Here is a 22,029-nt window from a genome sequence, read left to right on the forward strand (position 1 = left end):
AGGAATTCCACTTCTTCGCTCCTAGCTTGTCCAGAGAGCTCATTAGCTGCCACTCGTTCCCCTAGGTCATCCACATCAAGGCGCAGCTCCTTGTACTCCCCCGCCATGTCCTGTCGGAGGGATTGAATGTCCTCCTTGAGAGAGTTGAAGAGCGCCTCCATAAAAGCTTTGGTCGTCGGGGCTTCTCCCCCATCTCGATCGGCGCCTTTAGTCGGGGGCCCTTGAGTCTGCTTGTCCGGGCTTTTTTCGGGTTTGGGATTCCCTTTCAACAACAGGTCCGTGATGGTGCGGTTCCCCTTGCGGTTGTTGGCTGCCATCTTCCCCCTCTCCAGCCCCCACCGCCCGGGTCTCCGCTTGCTCGTCGGGAGTGCAGTCGATCCGTCTGGGCCTAAGGCCGTGTCAGGAGCCCAGCACGATCAGAAAACCCAGCGAGCCCTCAGTGGGTCACGGCTCCCAGTCCAGCGCCCTCCCCTGTGGCCCCTTCAGTGGCTCTGGGCCCGCAGTGTCCCCCCGGCTGCCGCCGCTCTCCTGAAGGCAGTAGGTCACCCCTCAAAGTGCGGAGCAGAGGCTTTCGTCGACTTGTGGTTGCTTCCCTGCTCCGTGGTTCTGCTGCAGGCCCCCTCACCCCGACCTTTGGGGCCCCGGTCTCGTCGCGGGTACTGGGGAGTGATCCAAGCCCCCCTTCCTCTCACGACGTCGCAGGGGCGTTCACCCTGAGTTCCGCCGCCCAGCTACGAGATGCAACAGCAATGGGGTGCCCGATGTCGCCGAGGGGGGCCCCCTCTTGTCGCAATGCCAGCAATGTCCCCGTTCAGTCCCTTCAGCGCCTCTCCTCAGAGGTGATGGGTCCCCACAAGGGTCAATTGCGGGGCCCAGCCTCCACCTCACTCACCGGACGCCCCCGGCGGTGCAGATCCTTCGTTCTCCCCGTCAGGGACGGCCTCGCCGCAGGCCACCAGGCCACGTGTCCTCTCTACAGTCCCGGGCTTGTGGTCTCCCAGTGGCTAGGCCGCAGCCGGGGCCTTTCCTGGCGGCTCTCGCCGGGTCCCGCAGCGCCTCCTCCTGCCCGCAGCTCACCCGGGGTCCCGGAGCCGGGCCGGCCCCCTTCAGCTCCTGAGCACACCGCTCGCACTCCCCAGGCAGTAGGAGCGCCGCCGACCCTCTGGGCCGCACTGTAGGACGGGGGCGGGTCGCTCTCCCCTCCGGTCGCAGGGCCGCAGCCGGGGCCTTTCCTAGCCGCCCCCGGCTGGGTTGCCCGACGCCCGCTTGTGCGGGCCTCCTCCTCGATCTCCGGGCTCAGCTCTGGTGCCCACTCGCAGCGGGCCCCCCAGGGCGCCCAAGGAGCTGTGAGGCCACCGCTGACCTCTCGGCCCCGTATGCTGCGCGGGAGATGGTCCGCCCCCTGTCTCTCCCAATCCGGCGCCGCTTGCTGGTTCTTCAGAGGCTCTTCAGCGTCGGTTGGCGGCCGAGGTGCCGTCCGTGTGCTGTCCCCTACTCCCGGCTCCAAAGCTCCGGGTCCGGCTGCAGGGTAGTTAGCGGCTTAGGTAGGGCATGGGGGCTCAGGACGGGGAGCCTCCGGAGAACACGTCCACCTAAGCCGCCATCTTGGCCACGCCCCCCTGACTGAAATATTTTTAATATTTACAACAAGGGGTGGTGAGGGACAGAGTCTCTGAATTAAGCAGAAAACTCTCACCCAGTCAAGAGATCAGGGCTAGATCCAACACCGTTTTTAGCTCACTGCACCATCCCAGTTTCAGAACCTGGCTGTATGCAAACTAGTCTGTTCCTGTCCCAGTGCATGATGGGAACAGGGCAAACCAAACTACAAAAGCCAATTCTTACACTGGGAAGGAAACAAGCTCCCGGGGACCGGTTTCTGGCATTACAGCCGTCTTCGGCCCGGTTTGCTTGAATCCTGATGGTGCAATGAGCAAGGGTCTCACATCTGAGAATACCCTTCCACGCTTAGGGTGGACAAAAATATTTACAACAAGGGGTGGTGAGGGACAGAGTCTCTGAATTAAGCAGAAAGCTCTCACCCAGTCAAGAGATCAGGGCTAGATCCAACACCGTTTTTTAGCTCACTGCACCATCCCAGTTTCAGAACCTGGCTGTATGCAAATTAGTCTGTTCCTGTCCCAGTGCATGATGGGAACAGGGCAAACCAAACTACAAAAGCCAATTCTTACACTGGGAAGGAAACAAGCTCCCGGGGACCGGTTTCTGGCATTACAGCCGTCTTCGGCCCGGTTTGCTTGAATCCTGATGGTGCAATGAGCAAGGGTCTCACATCTGAGAATACCCTTCCACGCTTAGGGTGGACAAAAATATTTACAACAAGGGGTGGTGAGGGACAGAGTCTCTGAATTAAGCAGAAAGCTCTCACCCAGTCAAGAGATCAGGGCTAGATCCAACACCGTTTTTTAGCTCACTGCACCATCCCAGTTTCAGAACCTGGCTGTATGCAAATTAGTCTGTTCCTGTCCCAGTGCATGATGGGAACAGGGCAAACCAAACTACAAAAGCCAATTCTTACACTGGGAAGGAAACAAGCTCCAGGGGACCGGTTTCTGGCATTACAGCCGTCTTCGGCCCGGTTTGCTTGAATCCTGATGGTGCAATGAGCAAGGGTCTCACATCTGAGAATACCCTTCCACGCTTAGGGTGGACAATAATATTTACAACAAGGGGTGGTGAGGGACAGAGTCTCTGAATTAAGCAGAAAGCTCTCACCCAGTCAAGAGATCAGGGCTAGATCCAACACCGTTTTTTAGCTCACTGCACCATCCCAGTTTCAGAACCTGGCTGTATGCAAATTAGTCTGTTCCTGTCCCAGTGCATGATGGGAACAGGGCAAACCAAACTACAAAAGCCAATTCTTACACTGGGAAGGAAACAAGCTCCCGGGGACCGGTTTCTGGCATTACAGCCGTCTTCGGCCCGGTTTGCTTGAATCCTGATGGTGCAATGAGCAAGGGTCTCACATCTGAGAATACCCTTCCACGCTTAGGGTGGACAAAAATATTTACAACAAGGGGTAGTGAGGGACAGAGTCTCTGAATTAAGCAGAAAGCTCTCACCCAGTCAAGAGATCAGGGCTAGATCCAACACCGTTTTTTAGCTCACTGCACCATCCCAGTTTCAGAACCTGGCTGTATGCAAATTAGTCTGTTCCTGTCCCAGTGCATGATGGGAACAGGGCAAACCAAACTACAAAAGCCAATTCTTACACTGGGAAGGAAACAAGCTCCCGGGGACCGGTTTCTGGCATTACAGCCGTCTTCGGCCCGGTTTGCTTGAATCCTGATGGTGCAATGAGCAAGGGTCTCACATCTGAGAATACCCTTCCACGCTTAGGGTAGCCAGGTTCTGAGCTGGGATGGGGCAGTGAGATAAATAACGGTGATGGATCAAGCCCTGATCTTTGGACTGGGTAAGAGTGGTCTGTTTAACTCAGACACTCTGTTCATCACCACCCCCTTTTCTAAATCGTTTTTGGCCACTATAGGTGTGGCAGGGTATACTCAGACATGAGTCCCTTTCTCACTGCTCCATCAGGATTCAAGCAAGCCGGGCCGAAGAAGGCTGAAATGCCAGAAACCGGTCCCCGGTAGCTGGTCACCTTTCTGGTGAAGAATTGGCTTGGTAGTTTAGTCTGCCCTGTTCCCATGATGCACTGGGCCAGGGACAGACTGATTTGCATATAGCCAGGTTCTGAGCTGGGATGGGGCAGTGAGATAAATAACGGTGATGGATCAAGCCCTGATCTTTGGACTGGGTAAGAGTGGTCTGTTTAACTCAGACACTCTGTTCATCACCACCCCCCTTTTTGTAAATCGTTTTTGGCCACCATAGGTGTGGCAGGGTATACTCAGACATGAGTCCCTTTCTCACTGCTCCATCAGGATTCAAGCAAGCCGGGCCGAAGAAGGCTGAAATGCCAGAAACCGGTCCCCGGTAGCTTGTCTCCTTTCTGGTGAAGAATTGGCTTGGTAGTTTAGTCTGCCCTGTTCCCATGATGCACTGGGCCAGGGACAGACTGATTTGCATATAGCCAGGTTCTGAGCTGGGATGGGGCAGTGAGATAAATAAGGGTGATGGATCAAGCCCTGATCTTTGGACTGGGTAAGAGTGGTCTGTTTAACTCAGACACTCTGTTCATCACCACCCCCCTTTTTGTAAATCGTTTTTGGCCACCATAGGTGTGGCAGGGTATACTCAGACATGAGTCCCTTTCTCACTGCTCCATCAGTATTCAAGCAAGCCGGGCCGAAGAAGGCTGAAATGCCAGAAACCGGTCCCCGGTAGCTTGTCTCCTTTCTGGTGAAGAATTGGCTTGGTAGTTTAGTCTGCCCTGTTCCCATGATGCACTGGGCCAGGGACAGACTGATTTGCATATAGCCAGGTTCTGAGCTGGGATGGGGCAGTGAGATAAATAACGGTGATGGATCAAGCCCTGATCTTTGGACTGGGTAAGAGTGGTCTGTTTAACTCAGACACTCTGTTCATCACCACCCCCCTTTTTGTAAATCGTTTTTGGCCACCATAGGTGTGGCAGGGTATACTCAGACATGAGTCCCTTTCTCACTGCTCCTTCAGGATTCAAGCAAGCCGGGCCGAAGAAGACTGAAATGCCAGAAACCGGTCCCCGGTAGCTTGTCTCCTTTCTGGTGAAGAATTAGCTTGGTAGTTTAGTCTGCCCTGTTCCCATGATGCACTGGGCCAGGGACAGACTGATTTGCATATAGCCAGGTTCTGAGCTGGGATGGGGCAGTGAGATAAATAACGGTGATGGATCAAGCCCTGATCTTTGGACTGGGTAAGAGTGGTCTGTTTAACTCAGACACTCTGTTCATCACCACCCCCCTTTTTGTAAATCGTTTTTGGCCACCATAGGTGTGGCAGGGTATACTCAGACATGAGTCCCTTTCTCACTGCTCCATCAGGATTCAAGCAAGCCGGGCCGAAGAAGGCTGAAATGCCAGAAACCGGTCCCCGGTAGCTTGTCTCCTTTCTGGTGAAGAATTGGCTTGGTAGTTTAGTCTGCCCTGTTCCCATGATGCACTGGGCCAGGGACAGACTGATTTGCATATAGCCAGGTTCTGAGCTGGGATGGGGCAGTGAGATAAATAACGGTGATGGATCAAGCCCTGATCTTTGGACTGGGTAAGAGTGGTCTGTTTAACTCAGACACTCTGTTCATCACCACCCCCCTTTTTGTAAATCGTTTTTGGCCACCATAGGTGTGGCAGGGTATACTCAGACATGAGTCCCTTTCTCACTGCTCCATCAGGATTCAAGCAAGCCGGGCCGAAGAAGGCTGAAATGCCAGAAACCGGTCCCCGGTAGCTTGTCTCCTTTCTGGTGAAGAATTGGCTTGGTAGTTTAGTCTGCCCTGTTCCCATGATGCACTGGGCCAGGGACAGACTGATTTGCATATAGCCAGGTTCTGAGCTGGGATGGGGCAGTGAGATAAATAACGGTGATGGATCAAGCCCTGATCTTTGGACTGGGTAAGAGTGGTCTGTTTAACTCAGACACTCTGTTCATCACCACCCCCCTTTTTGTAAATCGTTTTTGGCCACCATAGGTGTGGCAGGGTATACTCAGACATGAGTCCCTTTCTCACTGCTCCATCAGGATTCAAGCAAGCCGGGCCGAAGAAGGCTGAAATGCCAGAAACCGGTCCCCGGTAGCTTGTCTCCTTTCTGGTGAAGAATTGGCTTGGTAGTTTAGTCTGCCCTGTTCCCATGATGCACTGGGCCAGGGACAGACTGATTTGCATATAGCCAGGTTCTGAGCTGGGATGGGGCAGTGAGATAAATAACGGTGATGGATCAAGCCCTGATCTTTGGACTGGGTAAGAGTGGTCTGTTTAACTCAGACACTCTGTTCATCACCACCCCCCTTTTTGTAAATCGTTTTTGGCCACCATAGGTGTGGCAGGGTATACTCAGACATGAGTCCCTTTCTCACTGCTCCATCAGGATTCAAGCAAGCCGGGCCGAAGAAGGCTGAAATGCCAGAAACCGGTCCCCGGTAGCTTGTCTCCTTTCTGGTGAAGAATTGGCTTGGTAGTTTAGTCTGCCCTGTTCCCATGATGCACTGGGCCAGGGACAGACTGATTTGCATATAGCCAGGTTCTGAGCTGGGATGGGGCAGTGAGATAAATAACGGTGATGGATCAAGCCCTGATCTTTGGACTGGGTAAGAGTGGTCTGTTTAACTCAGACACTCTGTTCATCACCACCCCCCTTTTTGTAAATCGTTTTTGGCCACCATAGGTGTGGCAGGGTATACTCAGACATGAGTCCCTTTCTCACTGCTCCATCAGGATTCAAGCAAGCCGGGCCGAAGAAGGCTGAAATGCCAGAAACCGGTCCCCGGTAGCTTGTCTCCTTTCTGGCGAAGAATTGGCTTGGTAGTTTAGTCTGCCCTGTTCCCATGATGCACTGGGCCAGGGACAGACTGATTTGCATATAGCCAGGTTCTGAGCTGGGATGGGGCAGTGAGATAAATAACGGTGATGGATCAAGCCCTGATCTTTGGACTGGGTAAGAGTGGTCTGTTTAACTCAGACACTCTGTTCATCACCACCCCCCTTTTTGTAAATTGAAATATTTTTAAAGCGCTCTTATGCCGAGGAGTCTTGGCGCTATAGAACAGAAAAAAGTGCAGCGCTGAGTTAGGGCAGGGAAAAGAGCCAGGTTTTTAATGCTTTCCTGAAGCTCACTTTGGATTTGTCAGACCGCAGCGCGGTGGGCAGAGAATTCCATAATTTAGAGGCCTGATGGGAAAAGGATTTCCCACCCCAGCGGGCTCTTCGTATTCTAGGCAGGCATACCAGGTTTTGGCTGGCTGATCTTAGTGTACGCTGCGGGGTGTAGCGTGGAAAGAGTTTGGCGAGGTCTACTGGCCCATTCCCATATTGAGATTTATGGACTAGGTAGAGGGCCTTGAATTGGATTCTGCGCCTAACCGGGAGCCAGTGAAGTTCGCGTATAGTTTTGGATGTAGGATGACGTTTAGGCAGATTCATTAGAACTCTAGCGGCCGCATTTTGAATAGCCTGCAATTTTGCCAGTTTTTTCTCCCCCGTGCCCAAATAGAGAGAGTTGCAGTAATCCACCCGTGACATCACAAGGGCTCCCATCACCGTCTTTCTTTAAGTAGACGAGATGTACGGTAGGATTTTTCTGAGGACCTTGATGGTGTAGAAACAAGCTGATGTTACCTGGTTTATTTGTGCTGTACAGGAAAGATCTTTATCAAACATGAAGCCAAGATTTCTGACCTTATCTGCTGGGATAGGACAGGTGCCCGCCTCCGGGGGCCACCAGAGGTGATTCCAGATAGATGATTTCTGGCCAAACTCTATTACCTCCGTCTTTTCTGTGTTTAATTAAAAAAAATTATGGCTCATCCAATTTTTAACATCTAGGAGGCAATTCCTGAAGCATTCTGCTGTTGTTTCCACCGACTGAGAGAGTGACACTACAATTTGTGTGTCATCGACGTACGATACTAAGTGCAGACCATGAGATTTTATTAGGGCGGCAAGAGGCTTCATGTATAGGTTAAAGAGTGTCGGTGACAGGGCCGAGCCTTGGTGTACCCCCCTGGAAGGGAAAATTCGTCAGATTGAAGACCTCCCCAATGGACTTACTGAATTCGAGCATCTAAGAAGGATGTGAGAAGGGTTAGAACAGTGTCTGTAATTCCCAGGGCCCTCAGTCTATTTAGCAAGACCTCATGATTCACGGTGTCGAACGCCGCTGTTAGATCCAAAAGGATCAGGGCCGTTCTGCCACCTTCGTCCATTGTCCTCCGGATATGCTCAGTTGCCATGATTAGTGCAGATTCTGTTGAATGGTAGGGTCGAAACCCGTGTTGTGAGGGGTCTAGTAGGTTGTTATGATCGACGTACCTCATTAGTTCTTGGTTTATAGCTTTTTCTAGGATCTTAGCTGGCAGAGGTAAGCAAGATATAGGTCGATAATGCTTTGGTTCCGCCGGATCCAGGGAATCTTTTTTGAGGATGGGCCTAATGCAAGCTTTTTTCCAGCTGCGAGGGAATTTACCCAAGCAGATGACCTCATTTAGCAGAGGTGTCAGAGCTGCGCTTATTGTTTCGGGAATCATGTGCAATATATATGGGGGGCAAGGGTCCAGAGGTGACCCTGATTTCATCTGAGTAAGTAAATTGCTGACCTGTGCCTCTTCTAGGAGTGGAAAGTGTGAGTAATTGGTGACAGCCAATGTTATATGTTCTCGATAGGTGGCAGATTTACCTACTACTAAGATGTGGAGGTCATCATAAACTGCCTAATGGGTTCACTGTCCTCTGAGTTCACCTGCACAGGATGTCAGGGTGAACTCCTTCACCAGAAATCTTGAAATCCTCTGCGAGTGCTAGCATCATTGCCAGTTTTGTAGTCCGGTACAACAGTTTATTATGCCAAACCCTGTATTACCTGCACCCTTCGAGTGGTTCCTGGTGTACTTTGAAAGGAATTTGAATGTTTGGTGGTTCCTTTGAAGGATCTTTGCTATTTGTTCATCAATCCCTCGTCTAGGACATTTTTTCTCAAAGTTGACCCCTAACTGCCTTGTTCAGAAGCTTACAAGTGCTTTGCATCATTTGTACTCCACCCATGCAGGGTCCAATCAGGATATACATGATGCACAAATTCAAGATCCTCTGGGTTCAACTTCTCATTGAGGTCCTTCACTGGGACCTCCTGGTATCCAGTCATTTGTTTTGGTGATACAAATTCTGAGCAGTTCTCAGCCAATCAGACTGTGTTGGAATCAGAATCAGGGTGAGCTGAGGTGCTATTAACCCTGTTGACATCTCCAGATAAAATATATCCTCGAGTTGTTTGTTTCCAACTTGTCTTCTCATGGTCAGAGGGTTGAAGTAGTTGAGTTTGATTCTGTTTTGCTGTTTAAGAAAGTGCTTTCAGCATGTTTAATGGATCTAGGGCTGGTTCTGCTTATTATTGCAGAGTGGCAAGGGGGACCCAAAGATTGGGATCTCTTGTGAAAAAGGGCCTAGCTAATTTTGGAGCTGTGTCCCTATCACCTAGTGTTCTGTAACAATTCTTCTGGGTCCATTTGGCCCATAACGCTCGAGAGCCTTTTTGGAGGACATGGACATAGGCCTAGTTCTTCCTCTGATACATTGTGATTGACAGTGCTGGGTCTGCAGGTCAGTCAGCCACCATGTGGTAGGAGGCTGGGCTGCACAGGTCAGACCTTCAGAGTGACAGCTCACATTTCTTGTGCCGCTTGTCCAAGCAGCTCCATGTGTGAGACACTATTTTCAAAATGTGTGGCTCACTAACATGCCCATGGAGAGGTGCACACAATAGTGCAGAAACTGCTAGAAGTGAATTTACTTTTATGTCCACTCTAAACAGTATTTCATAGCTCTGAAGAAGTCTAATATTATGGATTTCTCAGAAATTGTCAAGCACAGTTGTGGGCAAAGATAGTGGTACCATCAAGGTGTCGCTGTTTCTTTTAGACTATCCTGATGCACATTGGGATCTCCTTTGACAGGGATACGAGCATAGTTTTAATATATTGTTGTGGTGCAGTAATAAAACAGAGTAGATCTGATAATAGTTAATTTTCCCTGTAAGGGGTCTTCAGTTCTCTGGGTCTCTAACTTTATTTCTTGTGGCTCTCAGTAGACTCAGTATAAGTTTATTGTTACAAGTTAATAAAAACCGTCACAATATTTTACAATTAATAGAAAATAAGTGTGCATATTTAAAATTAGAATTTTTTTTTTTAAATGATCAGTTTTCTTAAAAGCATTGATTAATATTGCCAGAATACAGGAAAATATATTGGTCTTCTTTGCAGCGTAATATTATAAAAATTCCTTCAGTTCATAACAAAACCGTCGCTGAATGGATGAAACTCAGCCGTCTGAAACTGAACTCAGACAAGACAGAGGTCCTCATCCTTGGACCATCCCCATTCGCCGGGGACGACTCCTGATGGCCCACCGAACTGGGCACCGCACCGACACCCACTGACCATGCACACAACCTGGCATTCATCCTGGACTCCTCTCTCATGATGACCAAGCAAGTCAACGCCATCTCATCTTCATGCTTCAACAGCCTGCGCATGCTTCGTAAGATCTTCCGGTGGATCCCTACCGGAACTAGAAAGACGGTCACCCAGGCCCTCGTCACCAACCGACTAGACTACGGGAACGCCCTATACGCAGGAACCACAGTCAAACTTCAGAAAATAGTCCAATGCATACAGAACGCACCCACATGACTCATTCTGGACATCCCCTGACACAGCCACATATCAGCCTACCTGAAAGACCTGCACTGGCTCCCCGTCAACAAAAGGATCACGTTCAGGCTCCTCACCCACGCACACAAAGCGCTCCACAACATAGGTCCCGAATACATCAACAACCGCCTCACGTTCTACACTCCAACACGCAAACTCCGCTCCACCACCCTCGCCCTCGCCACTGAGCCACGGATCTGCAGAACCACCGCCGGAGGAAGATCATTCTCGTATCTGGCGGCCAAGACGTGGAACCGCCTTCCCGCCCACCTACGACTGACCCAGGACCACCTCACATTCAGGAAACACCTCAAGACCTGGCTCTTCGAGCAGTAGCATCCTCCCCCTCGCCCCCACCCCGCAGTGCCTTGAGACCCTCACGAATGAGTAGCGTGCTCTACAAGTGTATTGATTGATTGATTAACCATTAATAATCTTCTTGATTTTTATAAAGTGGCATGTGCATCAGTATAAAATTAACTACTAGTTTTGTTTATAAAAGTATCCACAGCTCCAACTGTCAACATCCTACTTTTGTGTCAATATCATATCAATGTCTTTTGCCCACAATATAGGCCAAGTTCCTTATACTGATGTAAGCTGGTTGGAATTCTGTATTGTGGGGTCCAGGCTTCTCATGATAGCTGTTCTGCATGTGCGAATCCCTCTCATTTAATAAGCGCTTTAAAAGTATACGGCGTACATTATTTAGTATGGGACATATGCAGACCGAAGATGGACAGCAGATAGGAACTCTCCTGAAAAAGAGCTTCCATACAAGTGTGACCCCAATTGCTTTGAATCGGGGCTTAGTTGTTGCTGCATCCTGGAAGGACAGACTGGTCAACAGCAGATGGCAGCGAGTCTGTGCAAAATAGGGTAGGAACTCCCAGAGCCAAACCTGAACTTTCAAAAGGCAGCAAGGTCTTAAATTAGATACGTGTGGTGCAGAGTTGGAATGAACACAGCCTATTTAAAGTCTAGAAATTATGGATTGTTTAGAAATATAATTTTCCCAGATGTTAATTCTTGCAAAAGAGTTGCACCGAATGTGCCCAAAGATACAGACCCACCATTGCAATATAAGTGACTTGGGTTGCGAGTATAGATCCATCGCTGACTACACGTCAGTGATTAAAAACATAAATTTGATAGATGGAATGCTTGAATTAATCTCATCTACTGACAATCGTATGGGGTCATATTCCAGTCCATCATTTTTCACCCCCAACAATTCCACTCGGGACCGAGGCCTGCCTTATGCAAATCAGTACTAAGCTTGTTCCTCGTAGGAACTGTCCATGCTGAACTGCCAGGCGTGGCTCTCTATATGGTAATACAAGACACCCTGGACTATTTTTTACCTACTAGACCTTGTCAGTAGGGTGCATCTTGATTCCTATGGCATAGTGAGCACGAGAACCACGTTCGGGCATACCTGTTGCACTTGGGGCATCAACTTTAATAAATAACAGAGTAATGGATGGAATTCATCTCAGCCACTGGGGATCTTTCAGGGTTGCAGTCCGGTGAACAGTTTTTCGCCCACCATGCAGCAATGGGCTGGGCTGCTAACCAGAGCAGTTGCCAGGGGTTTAGACTATTTGCAAGCATTCCTCCCATCACCTTTTGTTTGTTTGACGTAATGACTTAAGTGCCCAATTATATCCGGGACGTGGGTCCTTTCCTTGCTGTACCACAGAGTCCTAACTATACCTCACTAAGGAGGTTTAACTAGGCCGAAACCAGTCCGGGTTGCTTGTGCCCCCTTCTGGAGCGAGCCTGCCAGCTTGGAGTGGACTTTTCCCACAAAGAACAGGGTCATTACTGATTTGCATTAGGCAGACCTCTGTCTAGAGTGGCACAGAGTGCCAAAAACAATGGATGGTTGGAATGCTACCCAGAGAGATTGCCAGTGGTTTAGACTATTTGCAAGTATTCCTTGCATCACCTTTTGTGTATTTTGATGTGGTCCTACACTTACCCAAACAAAAACAGAATGACCAAGACCTGGAGTCCCACAGGGGCTAATTGTTCAAGGGCTGGTTAGCAAAAGTATGTGGCACAAGCGGAAATAAGCCATACACTATTGTCACAAAGATCATGAACTTTGTAAATGATGTACCTACTTTGGATGCTATAATTGCTCCATGTCACACGCGTGTCTCTAAGCTTAGATGTGCACATTTTGAATGGCATAATTATAGGAAAAATTCCATACATCGTAATAACCATTGACTTCATTTTATTCAAACATATAAAGAAATGTGAAAAGTGTACGTAGTAGGCAAACAACCTGTGTTCATAAGTGAGGGTGACCATCATGCTGACTTTTCATCCTGCATCATTGATTGCTGATGCTAGCTGCAGTAGTATCTGATGATCATCCATGGGCCATCCCTGCGCTTGTCATACAAAACAGCTGCGTTGACGACTTGGACAATAGCCACATCTAAAAACTGGAGACATATCAGACCACGTCGCCAATGCTTGACAGCAAATCTGGGCTCGTTGGGTCAACAACGTTAGGAAAATCCAGTCAGGTATTCAGGAAATTCTTAAATGGATTGGAGATCAGTCTACATGGGATGGATTTCCCTAGACCTTTTGATCGTTCTGAAAACCCAACTAGGTTCTCCTATTAGATCCCAGCCCTACACAACAGATCTCTTCCTTTGCTCTCGTGTGGTTGTGTGCCACTGGCATGTGGTGGTCACTCTGAGTAACTGATTGAATGTCCACATTAGATGGAACATGGGCAAACGCTGCTAGAAACAGCGGAGCGTCCTGTGTGACTTCACAGCCTCTAGCGCAGCTATCTGCGTGCGATTTAATGGAGGAGGATGACGGAGCATCTCGATGAGGATTGGCGCGTGCACCTGTTCCCATTCCTTCACGAGAACCTTGCTTGACAAGGGGCTTTGGAGGCACCTGTCGCTGTCACTCCTTTTGAAAAGGTCACGTGCTATCCACAGTAGTGTATGCCAACTGGTAGATCTCAGCAAAACTGACCTTGCCATGGAAGCACATATTTTTCAGAGCCATGCACAGCTTGTGAATTCTAAGTGTAAAAAACTGGAGCATTTTTAAAGGACAGGGCTCTGCCTTAGAGGCAGTAAATCCTGGCGAATCCATGCCACCGTATACACAGGGCTTTAAGTGGGCCGGGTCTCACCGGTGCTTAGCACCAGCAGTTTTTTGAAGGAGGCCTCGAAACGGGTCTCTATTGGGCTCTGTTTTGTGCCCTGGCACAGGCGGTCCCTATTTTTCCAGACTGCAGTAATAGCAGGCACATCGATGTGCAAATGCTCACACAGCTCACTTCTCACTAGTGGAGAAGTTGCGGCATGATGTCATGCCAGGTGAGCGTTGTAGGGGAAGGGAAATCCTTTAGAGGGTCATTTTCTCTCTGGATTTCCCTTCTCTTTTTGAAACGAAGAAGCTTTTTCAATATTATGTACAAGCCCTGGTTGCTGCTTATGCAACTAACAACCATTGACAAAGCCAATAGTCCTGCCTTGTTGTAGGTATGATGTCACTTGTTGTATCATATATCTGAATGCAATGACAGAAACAGCAAAATACAAGTCGGGCGGCACACTATGCTAAGCACAGATTTTTAGTGTAGGTGTTTTATGCCACGCCCCTAATTTCGCTGACCACGCTCCTTTGAGAGACCCCCAGTTTTTCATCCCACGCCCTGCGTACAGGTCTCGAGTTGGGGGTACACGCAGGTACAAGGCGTCCCCCCACTCTTTTCACAGGGTGGACGCCGCCCCCCCAGCCAAGAAGCTGGGCCCCAGAGAAATATGCTGAAGGTGTCCCGGTGTAATTTTCAGACACCGGGACACGTTCAGCAGGTGACGTCATGAGGTCATTTGCATATTGTCAGTCCCCCACTTCTTTTTATAGGACTTGTGCCCTGCCTGCGTGTAAATATATTCAAATGTATTCATCCACCTTCTTTGCTCATCTCAAAACTTCCTTATTTAATCCCTCTTAAAATGTAGTATTCAGAGAGACTTATTCACTAAGGTAAACTTACACTTTTGTGTAAGGTTACGATTTTTTAGGTTTCCGAAATCTGGCTAGACCCACCAAAAATTAAAGTGCGTAGTAAACTCGACCGAAGAACATCAGCCATATTCTACGTCAGGGCTCGCGTCGGGGTACCATGCGGGTGGACGGCGCCCCCCCACTTATTGTTACGGGTGTAAATGCCGTCCCCCCTGCCAACCAGCTGGACTTCACTCTTTGGCCTCTCTGGCACGAGATCCGCCTCTCTCTGGGACGAGATCGGATCTCGTCCCAGAGAGAGGAAGCGCTTTAAAAGTGATTTCAGACTAAGCTAACGCAACAGAGAACAGGCAGTGGAATCTGACCCTGTGACCCTGGGGCTGAGAGGCAGCATGAGCCACCGAACAATCGGATCTAAGGGGTGAGCGAGGGGAGGCAATGAGCCCGCTGGTGCAAGCCACCTTTCGTGACGTCACTTCCTGTCGTGACGTCACAAAAGGTGACAGCGTCCCCCCCCCACTTATTTTTTAGGACTTGTGCCCTGTTCTACGTTACCCATTGGAATACATCAACCCGCAAAAGCTGACCAAAGCTAACTTTATCTTCAGCGCTGTGGAGTAACTAAAAGGAGACACAAAGCGCTTTATAAAACTCCTGATTAAATTAACAAATACAGATTGTGGAATGCCTAGTTCTTCACCTAAATAGAGTGTCTTATAGTGCATTTTGATCAGATAACATCATGATGTTTGCTTATTTTGTGTTTTAGGATACTGCCCCTGATGAAGGGAAGAATATTTCCCGAAATGCATTGGGCTCTGGAAATGTTGAGATAATGTATCAATGTTCTAATGCCATGAAAATTGTGAAATACCATTGACATTTTGTGTTATATTTGACGTTATATATTCCTTTCTTTGAAAAAGAGAATGACACATTTGCATTTTGTGTACTATACATGTAAATAGGATGTAATGAAAACAATGATGGAATTGTTTTATGATCTCTGAAGAAAACTTGCCACTATAAATTTGTTAATTGCATTTGAGTTAAAGTTGTGTTGTGTGATTTATATTATTGATATATTGGAAATCAGTTTCCACAGGAACAGTGCGCACTACATGCAGATTGCCATCTGCATCTTTCTTATGCCTAGTTCTTCTGCCTCCGATACTGCGGATCAGCATTAAGAATACAATTCAGCATAGCTCAGTGAAGAGTGACTGTGCGGGAATTGCTCATTATGCAACACTACCAATTAAAGAAGAACATTTTCACACTGCAACGCATGTTTTGAAAGTAAAATGTAATCAATGCAATAAACGAATCATCCTAGATGTTCCTTGCAACTCCCTTGCTGCTTTCTCAGTGGTTGCACAATACACTGCAGTCAAACCGGATCCGCAGTATCTCTTTAAGGCTCACTTTATTACCGGGACAGCTGGGAATCGAGGGATGCTGACCTTGGTACCACTCCCAGTGATCATATAATTGAGTGCACAGCAGGTTTTTAAGTAGCCTCTACAGTGCACCTGTACCACTTATTTGCCTACAGTCTCACATTAATTGTTAGCATGCCTAAGCAGTATCGACTAGTGAGCAGTGCTGTTTGGTAGCAAGATGTCCACCATCAGAGCCTAAAGGCACATGTAGGACCACGCATTAGCTGCCTTGGAGGAGAGGCTTAGCTCAGAAATATATTGACTTCACTTCCCATTCCTGTAGACTTTCCATCTGTCACCAGGAGCTTGGGACTTAAAGGACCAGTCTATACCCAAAGCAGAAAAAAAAAGTGCTCATATTCTAGCCATACCGACAGGAGGGGAGAATGGATGAACTCTGTTATTTCCTGAATAATCAAATTTGTGTCTTCCCCAAAAATGAAAAAATGGCTCAGAATGGTTTCTTGATCATATTTATTTCCTAGCATCTAAAGATATACAGTTGTTAATGCAGTGTTTACAAAATAGCCTTTGATACTTGCCACTGCTTTAAAGTATTATACTTCCTCATGTGTATTTAGTAATTAAATCTCATATTAAGTTGCATATAACTTACTCCTTTCCTTGTGGATTATTTAGGTTTTTGTGTCTATCTGTTTGAGTGCATTTTACCTCTATACAGTTGAAGAAACGGCCTCCACCAATCTCTATACACAGCCCTTTGTCAGTTGTGCAATGTGTAGTGCAAGCTGAAGCCATTTGAGGCGTTGAAACCCAGCCTGCGATTGATGAAGACAGTAACCTCCAAATCCGATTCATTTGGCATTGTCTTTCAGTTTGCAGGTTTTTCCTCGGAATCCCTGTGTGAGCGCATCTTGGACTCTCAGTGTGCTGTCCTGATTACAGCAGGTACTTACTGTCTATCTGTGGGGTTTTTAAAACGCAGTATTCTTTGTCCCATACAAAGGTGTATTTCTACTTACTCTCTCTTGTTCTCTTGCCTAGATGGGGCGTTCAGAGGAGAGAAGGTTATCAATTTGAAAGAAATTGCAGATGAAGCAATGGCGAAGGCAAAAGAGAAGTATGCTCTTCTTATTTACGGTCTGTCTGATTTTTTGCGTTTATGGATATTTGTACACATTGCAAACTTGTAGGGTTGCTTTCTGACTCATAGGTGTATGTCTCTGGGAATCCTATTTGAGGGTTGTGTCTGATGCTCAGCAGTAGAAGCAATATTTGTTTGTCTGTTCTTTTTGTGTGGTGCAGCATTAACTGAAATTGGAGAGGGAATGACTGTACAGCCAATACACAGGTTGACAGTAGGCCTGGCTGGGTGTGAAATTCTGCTCCGCTCACAGGGTTTTTCCTTCTCCACGCTCTGCGTAGGACACAGAGTTCCAAAAAACTCCGCTCCACATAGCAGAGCATAGTTTTTTCCTCAATCGCGCTCGCCGACATAAAATTGGTGAGCAAGGAAATTCTTATTCAAGACCACCTCTCGACGAGATTTCTCTAGGCGGGCGGTCGCGGATAGCCACGACTGCTCGCGTTGAGAAACCTTCCGTTTTCTCTGAGGAAGTTGCTGCTCGAGCAAAATATATACTCGAGCGGTGTAAAGAAGCAGTGCCCTCTTACCCTGCCCATGTTGCCTCCTGGACTGAGTTTCCAGCGTGAAACAAACATCCTGCATGAAAAATCAGTGCGAACGGCACAACCTAACGCACTCTGATGCTTGCGGAAATCCGCATAGCGCAACAGAGTTTTGTGGTCGCTTCGCGGAGTCCTGCATAGCAGAACTCAGCGAATTCTGCCCAGGCCTAGTTGACAGGCACACATACCTTCCCCACAATTAGTTACAGCTGCATTTGTTTGTCAGTTAATGAGCTGTCGGGATATGCATAGAGTTGGGAAGGTCTCTCTGAAGAGGACCCATTTTAGTTTATTCCTAACTGCCGCAGCTCTGTTCTGTCCCACCGACTGACTTTCTAACTTAAAGACTCTCTAGTGTGTACGGTTCTTACTCCTAGATTTGTAGTTTGTTAATGCTTGCTGGAAGCAGGCTCAGCCACCTCAAACCTTGGATATAGAACCGTGTTGACAAAAGGCTTGACTGATGAAGAAAACTAAAGAGTTTTGAAGGCTGATCTTTAACTGTACTCCAGTGACCAATGTTTAGGTTTTCACTGCTTACTCAGTGCTTGTAGTCACCAATGTAGTTTGACTAAATCGGTTTATGGCCTGTGGAGTCTTTTCCAGTCTTTCTTTAGAGGATGATTGCAGTGCAGGGCTTACAGTATTGGGTCCAAAGCGTTTTATTACATTACACACTGAACCTTTAGGAGATTATTCACATAGGTGAATTTGGTCGTAAATGTATGTTTATAACCAAATGTCTAATTTTTACACCCATCAGGGATTCATAGAGGGGGTTCCTGGCAGTGTAAAATGTAGTTATGGAGGCATAGAACTCCTCCAAAAATGCAGAGGTCTCGGCAAATGTATAACCACTCACAGGGTGGGAAATTGGCTTTCTAAGGCATAGCATGCCTTGGAAGCTTGGGAATGCTCTCAAAATCCAATCAATCCTCTTTCTACTTTAGAAAGGGTAATGCATTTACTCTAGCCAAGGGCTAACGTAAGTGCCATACCAGTGTGAGAAGGGGAATGGATCACCCACAGAGTTGCCAAAGGGGTTAGGGGGCACATTGGGTCTTTCTCCGTGGGGAAAATATTTGCCACAATTTCTCCCCATTGAGAAATAAATGTGCATGTGCAAAGGAGATCTTGTTCCCACTCAGTGGAGTTCTGCACTGCGGGGATCTCCATGCAGTACAAAGAAAAGCCTGAATGGAAAGTCATCGAACTCCCAGGGAGAATGCATGGAAAGCTGATGCAGCTGGTGGAACCAGGTGCCCTGTGGACACCGCTTTGCTCCGCCGCTTGCAGAGTCGGAACTTGCGGCAGAAGGAGCGGGACTCCTGGGGGAGACTTACCAGTGCTTCTCTATCTTTACCCCTCTGCTTGTCTGGGGGGGCCACCGCAATTGTCTCCTCTCCCGCCTCCTGGCTCTCTGGCAGTAGCAGAGTAAACAGAGTGAGCAGAGCAACAAGGGGCTGTTCGGTGAATGCGAGATGTGCGAGACAGGGGCAGTGTGGTTTTTTAGTGCGCAGGCATTAGGCCACGGCACCCCCGACGGTGGTGCAGGACCGGCTGGCAAAAGGCTGGTGCTGCATGTACCACGCAGAGGGGCCAGCGCACAACCAGCTATAAAATATAATACTACACAGGAATAGTAGTATAGGGGTTTATTAAAGAAAAGCACAGGAACAAGGTAGGACGCAGCCTACAACTGACTTCTTCCACAGCAACTGTCATCACAGAAGCCAGGGAAAGGAATCCTGCCAGAGTGAACATTAAAAGTAGGTTGAGGGTAAACAATTCCAAATGACCAAGTAATGAAAGAAAACATGACACATCTTCCTCCTTAAGGAAAACAAAAAGAAACAAAACAAAAAGATAAAATGATCAACAAACAAAATCATCTAACCATTTAGGTTTAGAACAAATATGTTTCTTACACATATCTGCATTACTGTTCAAATCAATTTCATCAAAAGTTACAACATTTCTATTTACAAAATCAGGTTTTGACGGAATACTTTTACTAGGTGTCGTAACTGAAGGATCAATATCCTCATCCACATCATTGGCATTTCAAGAAGAAGAACAATTATTGCTTAAATCTGAGTTCGGAGAAATGATACTTTCTGACACAACAATGCCATCATTATCCTCCTTTTGGAAAGGTTGAAAATCAGACACTATACAAGAAGAAATAACAGAATCATTCTTTAAGTCATTCTTACCCCTGTAAATAGCAATTCTTCTAATATTCCATTTTTTTATCATCATTTAAAAGTACAGCATTCCGTAAAACATTTTTTATCAACAAAGGTTCAGAAAATTGAGATTCGCCTTTTCGAACCTTCCAAGGTTTTTTTACCTTAACCCACATGCCAGCTTTAATATTCACCGAACCAGCACTAAATTTGTTATAAAAATTTTGTTTATATTGAAGATGTTTCTCAAGAATATTGTTTTTAACTTTGTTCATGCAGATATCTAAATTACCTTGGTCTCTCCACCCGAGGACAGACGGTCCATGTTTAGCAACATACAATTTTCCTAACTATTCCCTCCCCTTGAATCTAAACTTCAAAGGTCTAAAGCCAACCATGTCAATTCCCCCGAGAATCCTTCAGGAGAATTATCAGGTGTGTAAAGAGTATTCCCTAAATAGCGAACAAAATCAGAATTCCAGACATCTTCATTAACTATGGTATACGGAGAACCAGAATCAGCATAAATATATTTGGAACTCCACCTATTAACACATTGCAAATAGTTGTTTTTTTAATCTCTTTACAAAAGAGTCATTCATTTTAAAGATGTATACTTTTTCAAGAGGTTTTTGGTAACAATCATCTTCAACAGAACAGTGCATGATTTTCTTCACAATGCACTCTTCATCACCTGAAGAAGAATCATAAATAACTTTCACTTTTTTATTTTTCTTCCTGTGACAGGCTCTGGAATAATGTCCAATCAGTCCACAATTGGAACAATTTTCCTTAATAGCAGGACACAATTTGTTATTGGCCAAATGTGAGTCACTACCACAACGAAAACACTTAAGGTCTTCACTCTTTTTGGACTCAAGAGGTTTAGTCTTAGGTTGAAACTTTTGTTTATAATTAGATTTACTTTGAACTTTAGAAACAATTTGCTCAGATACTACTTTTTCTTCATTCTTAATCGCTTTAGCACTGCGATCAGAAAGTTCAGATTTTCTGACAATGGCTAACACATCCTTGAGATCAGCGTCTCCATTGATCCAGTCTGTCTTGGATCACTGGATCAGAAGCATGCATAACAACCTGATCTCTTATAAATTTCTCCTGAAGATGGTCAAATTTGCAATCTTAAGCCATTTTTTTAAGTTCTGCGACATAAACATCAATAGTCTCACCTGGAAGCTGTTTCCTGTGAAAAAATGTATATCTTGTTATGCCTATACAAACTTTAGGAGAAAAATAGTTATCAAAATCCTTCAAAATATCAGTAAAAACATTAGAATCACCACCTCCAATTGTTTTAGTCATTTCATCATACATTTTTAAACCACAAGCACCAACGGAATGTAAAAACTGTTTTTTCTTCCTTTCAGGCTTCATTTTTCCATCTTCATCTATGGTCTCAATAAAGTTTAAAAAATAGGCTTTCCACGGTTGCCATTTCATACATGGTTCTGGTCTTGTAGGCCAAAATGCTTGTGGAGATTGAATTGTGAAGTTCTGAGTAGCCATGTTGAAACACACAGATAAGGCAAAAGATTTTAATTTGAATAAAAGAAATAAACAAAATGAAGTATGTAAAGTCAAAGCATAAATGTTAAAGTAAGAGTAACAAAAAGCAGATTTGACTTGAAAGAACTTCCTCAAAAAAGAAGAAAAACGCTGAAGAATTAAAATAATTGTGAAAATGTTGCAGCTTACTCGAAGTTTTCTCAAAATATTAAGTAAAATGGAGAGACGATAGAAATCCTTCGCGTGAAAGGGCTAGCTTGAACGTTGTCATGGAAACTTAAGAAAATGGCTGCAGAGTGTCTTACATCACGACGTTACAACGTACGTGGCGTGCTTGCATCAATTGTATCAGGCATCATGGGAAAAGCGTCGAGGAAATGCAGCCGGTTCCACTCACACTCCGGTACACTCACGCTCGAAGATTAAGGTAACTGCTTAAGATTCAAAAGATGCATCAGCAAGCGAAAGCGCTCGAGACAGATTTTCTTTCCCAAAATAACAAGGATAGTCGAGCAAATGCGCTTACATTAATGAAGCGGCACTCAGCAATTAACCGCTACTCCGTGCCACCTTTCAAACAGTCAGCGCGCTTAAAGAAAAGATAGTCTATAAGAAAAGGCAAGCAATTGTAGAGCCCATGGAAGGAAATCAAAATGTACGAAACTACTCACGTTCAAATTCACTCGTTGAGGCACACCAGTAAAATCCTTTCTTGAACAACTTCAAAACAACGAGACAAGAATAGGTGAAATCTAAGAAAAAGTTCACCAATTGGGTTTGAGGGTTTCCTAGTGCTCTCTTCAGGATCGTCGCCAAATTGTAAAGTATAATACTACACAGGAATAGTAGTATAGGGGCTCATTAAATAAAAGCACAGG

At 46.6% G+C, this 22,029-nt stretch overlaps 1 protein-coding gene across 1 annotated transcript in view; it reads left to right on the forward strand.

Annotated features, from left to right (window-relative positions):
- The window catches only part of ACSS2 (acyl-CoA synthetase short chain family member 2), a 225,828-nt gene that overhangs the window by 99,520 nt on the left and 104,279 nt on the right, over window positions 1-22,029 (forward strand). Inside the window, exons 5-6 of the mRNA XM_086964950.1 lie at window positions 16,622-16,694; window positions 16,791-16,866. Of these exons, the coding sequence (XP_086821076.1) occupies window positions 16,622-16,694; window positions 16,791-16,866 (149 nt within the window). The remainder of the gene's footprint in view (window positions 1-16,621; window positions 16,695-16,790; window positions 16,867-22,029) is intronic.

This window comes from Lissotriton vulgaris, chromosome 4_1, assembly GCF_964263255.1.
Source record: "Lissotriton vulgaris chromosome 4_1, aLisVul1.2, whole genome shotgun sequence".
Taxonomy (NCBI): domain Eukaryota; kingdom Metazoa; phylum Chordata; class Amphibia; order Caudata; family Salamandridae; genus Lissotriton; species Lissotriton vulgaris.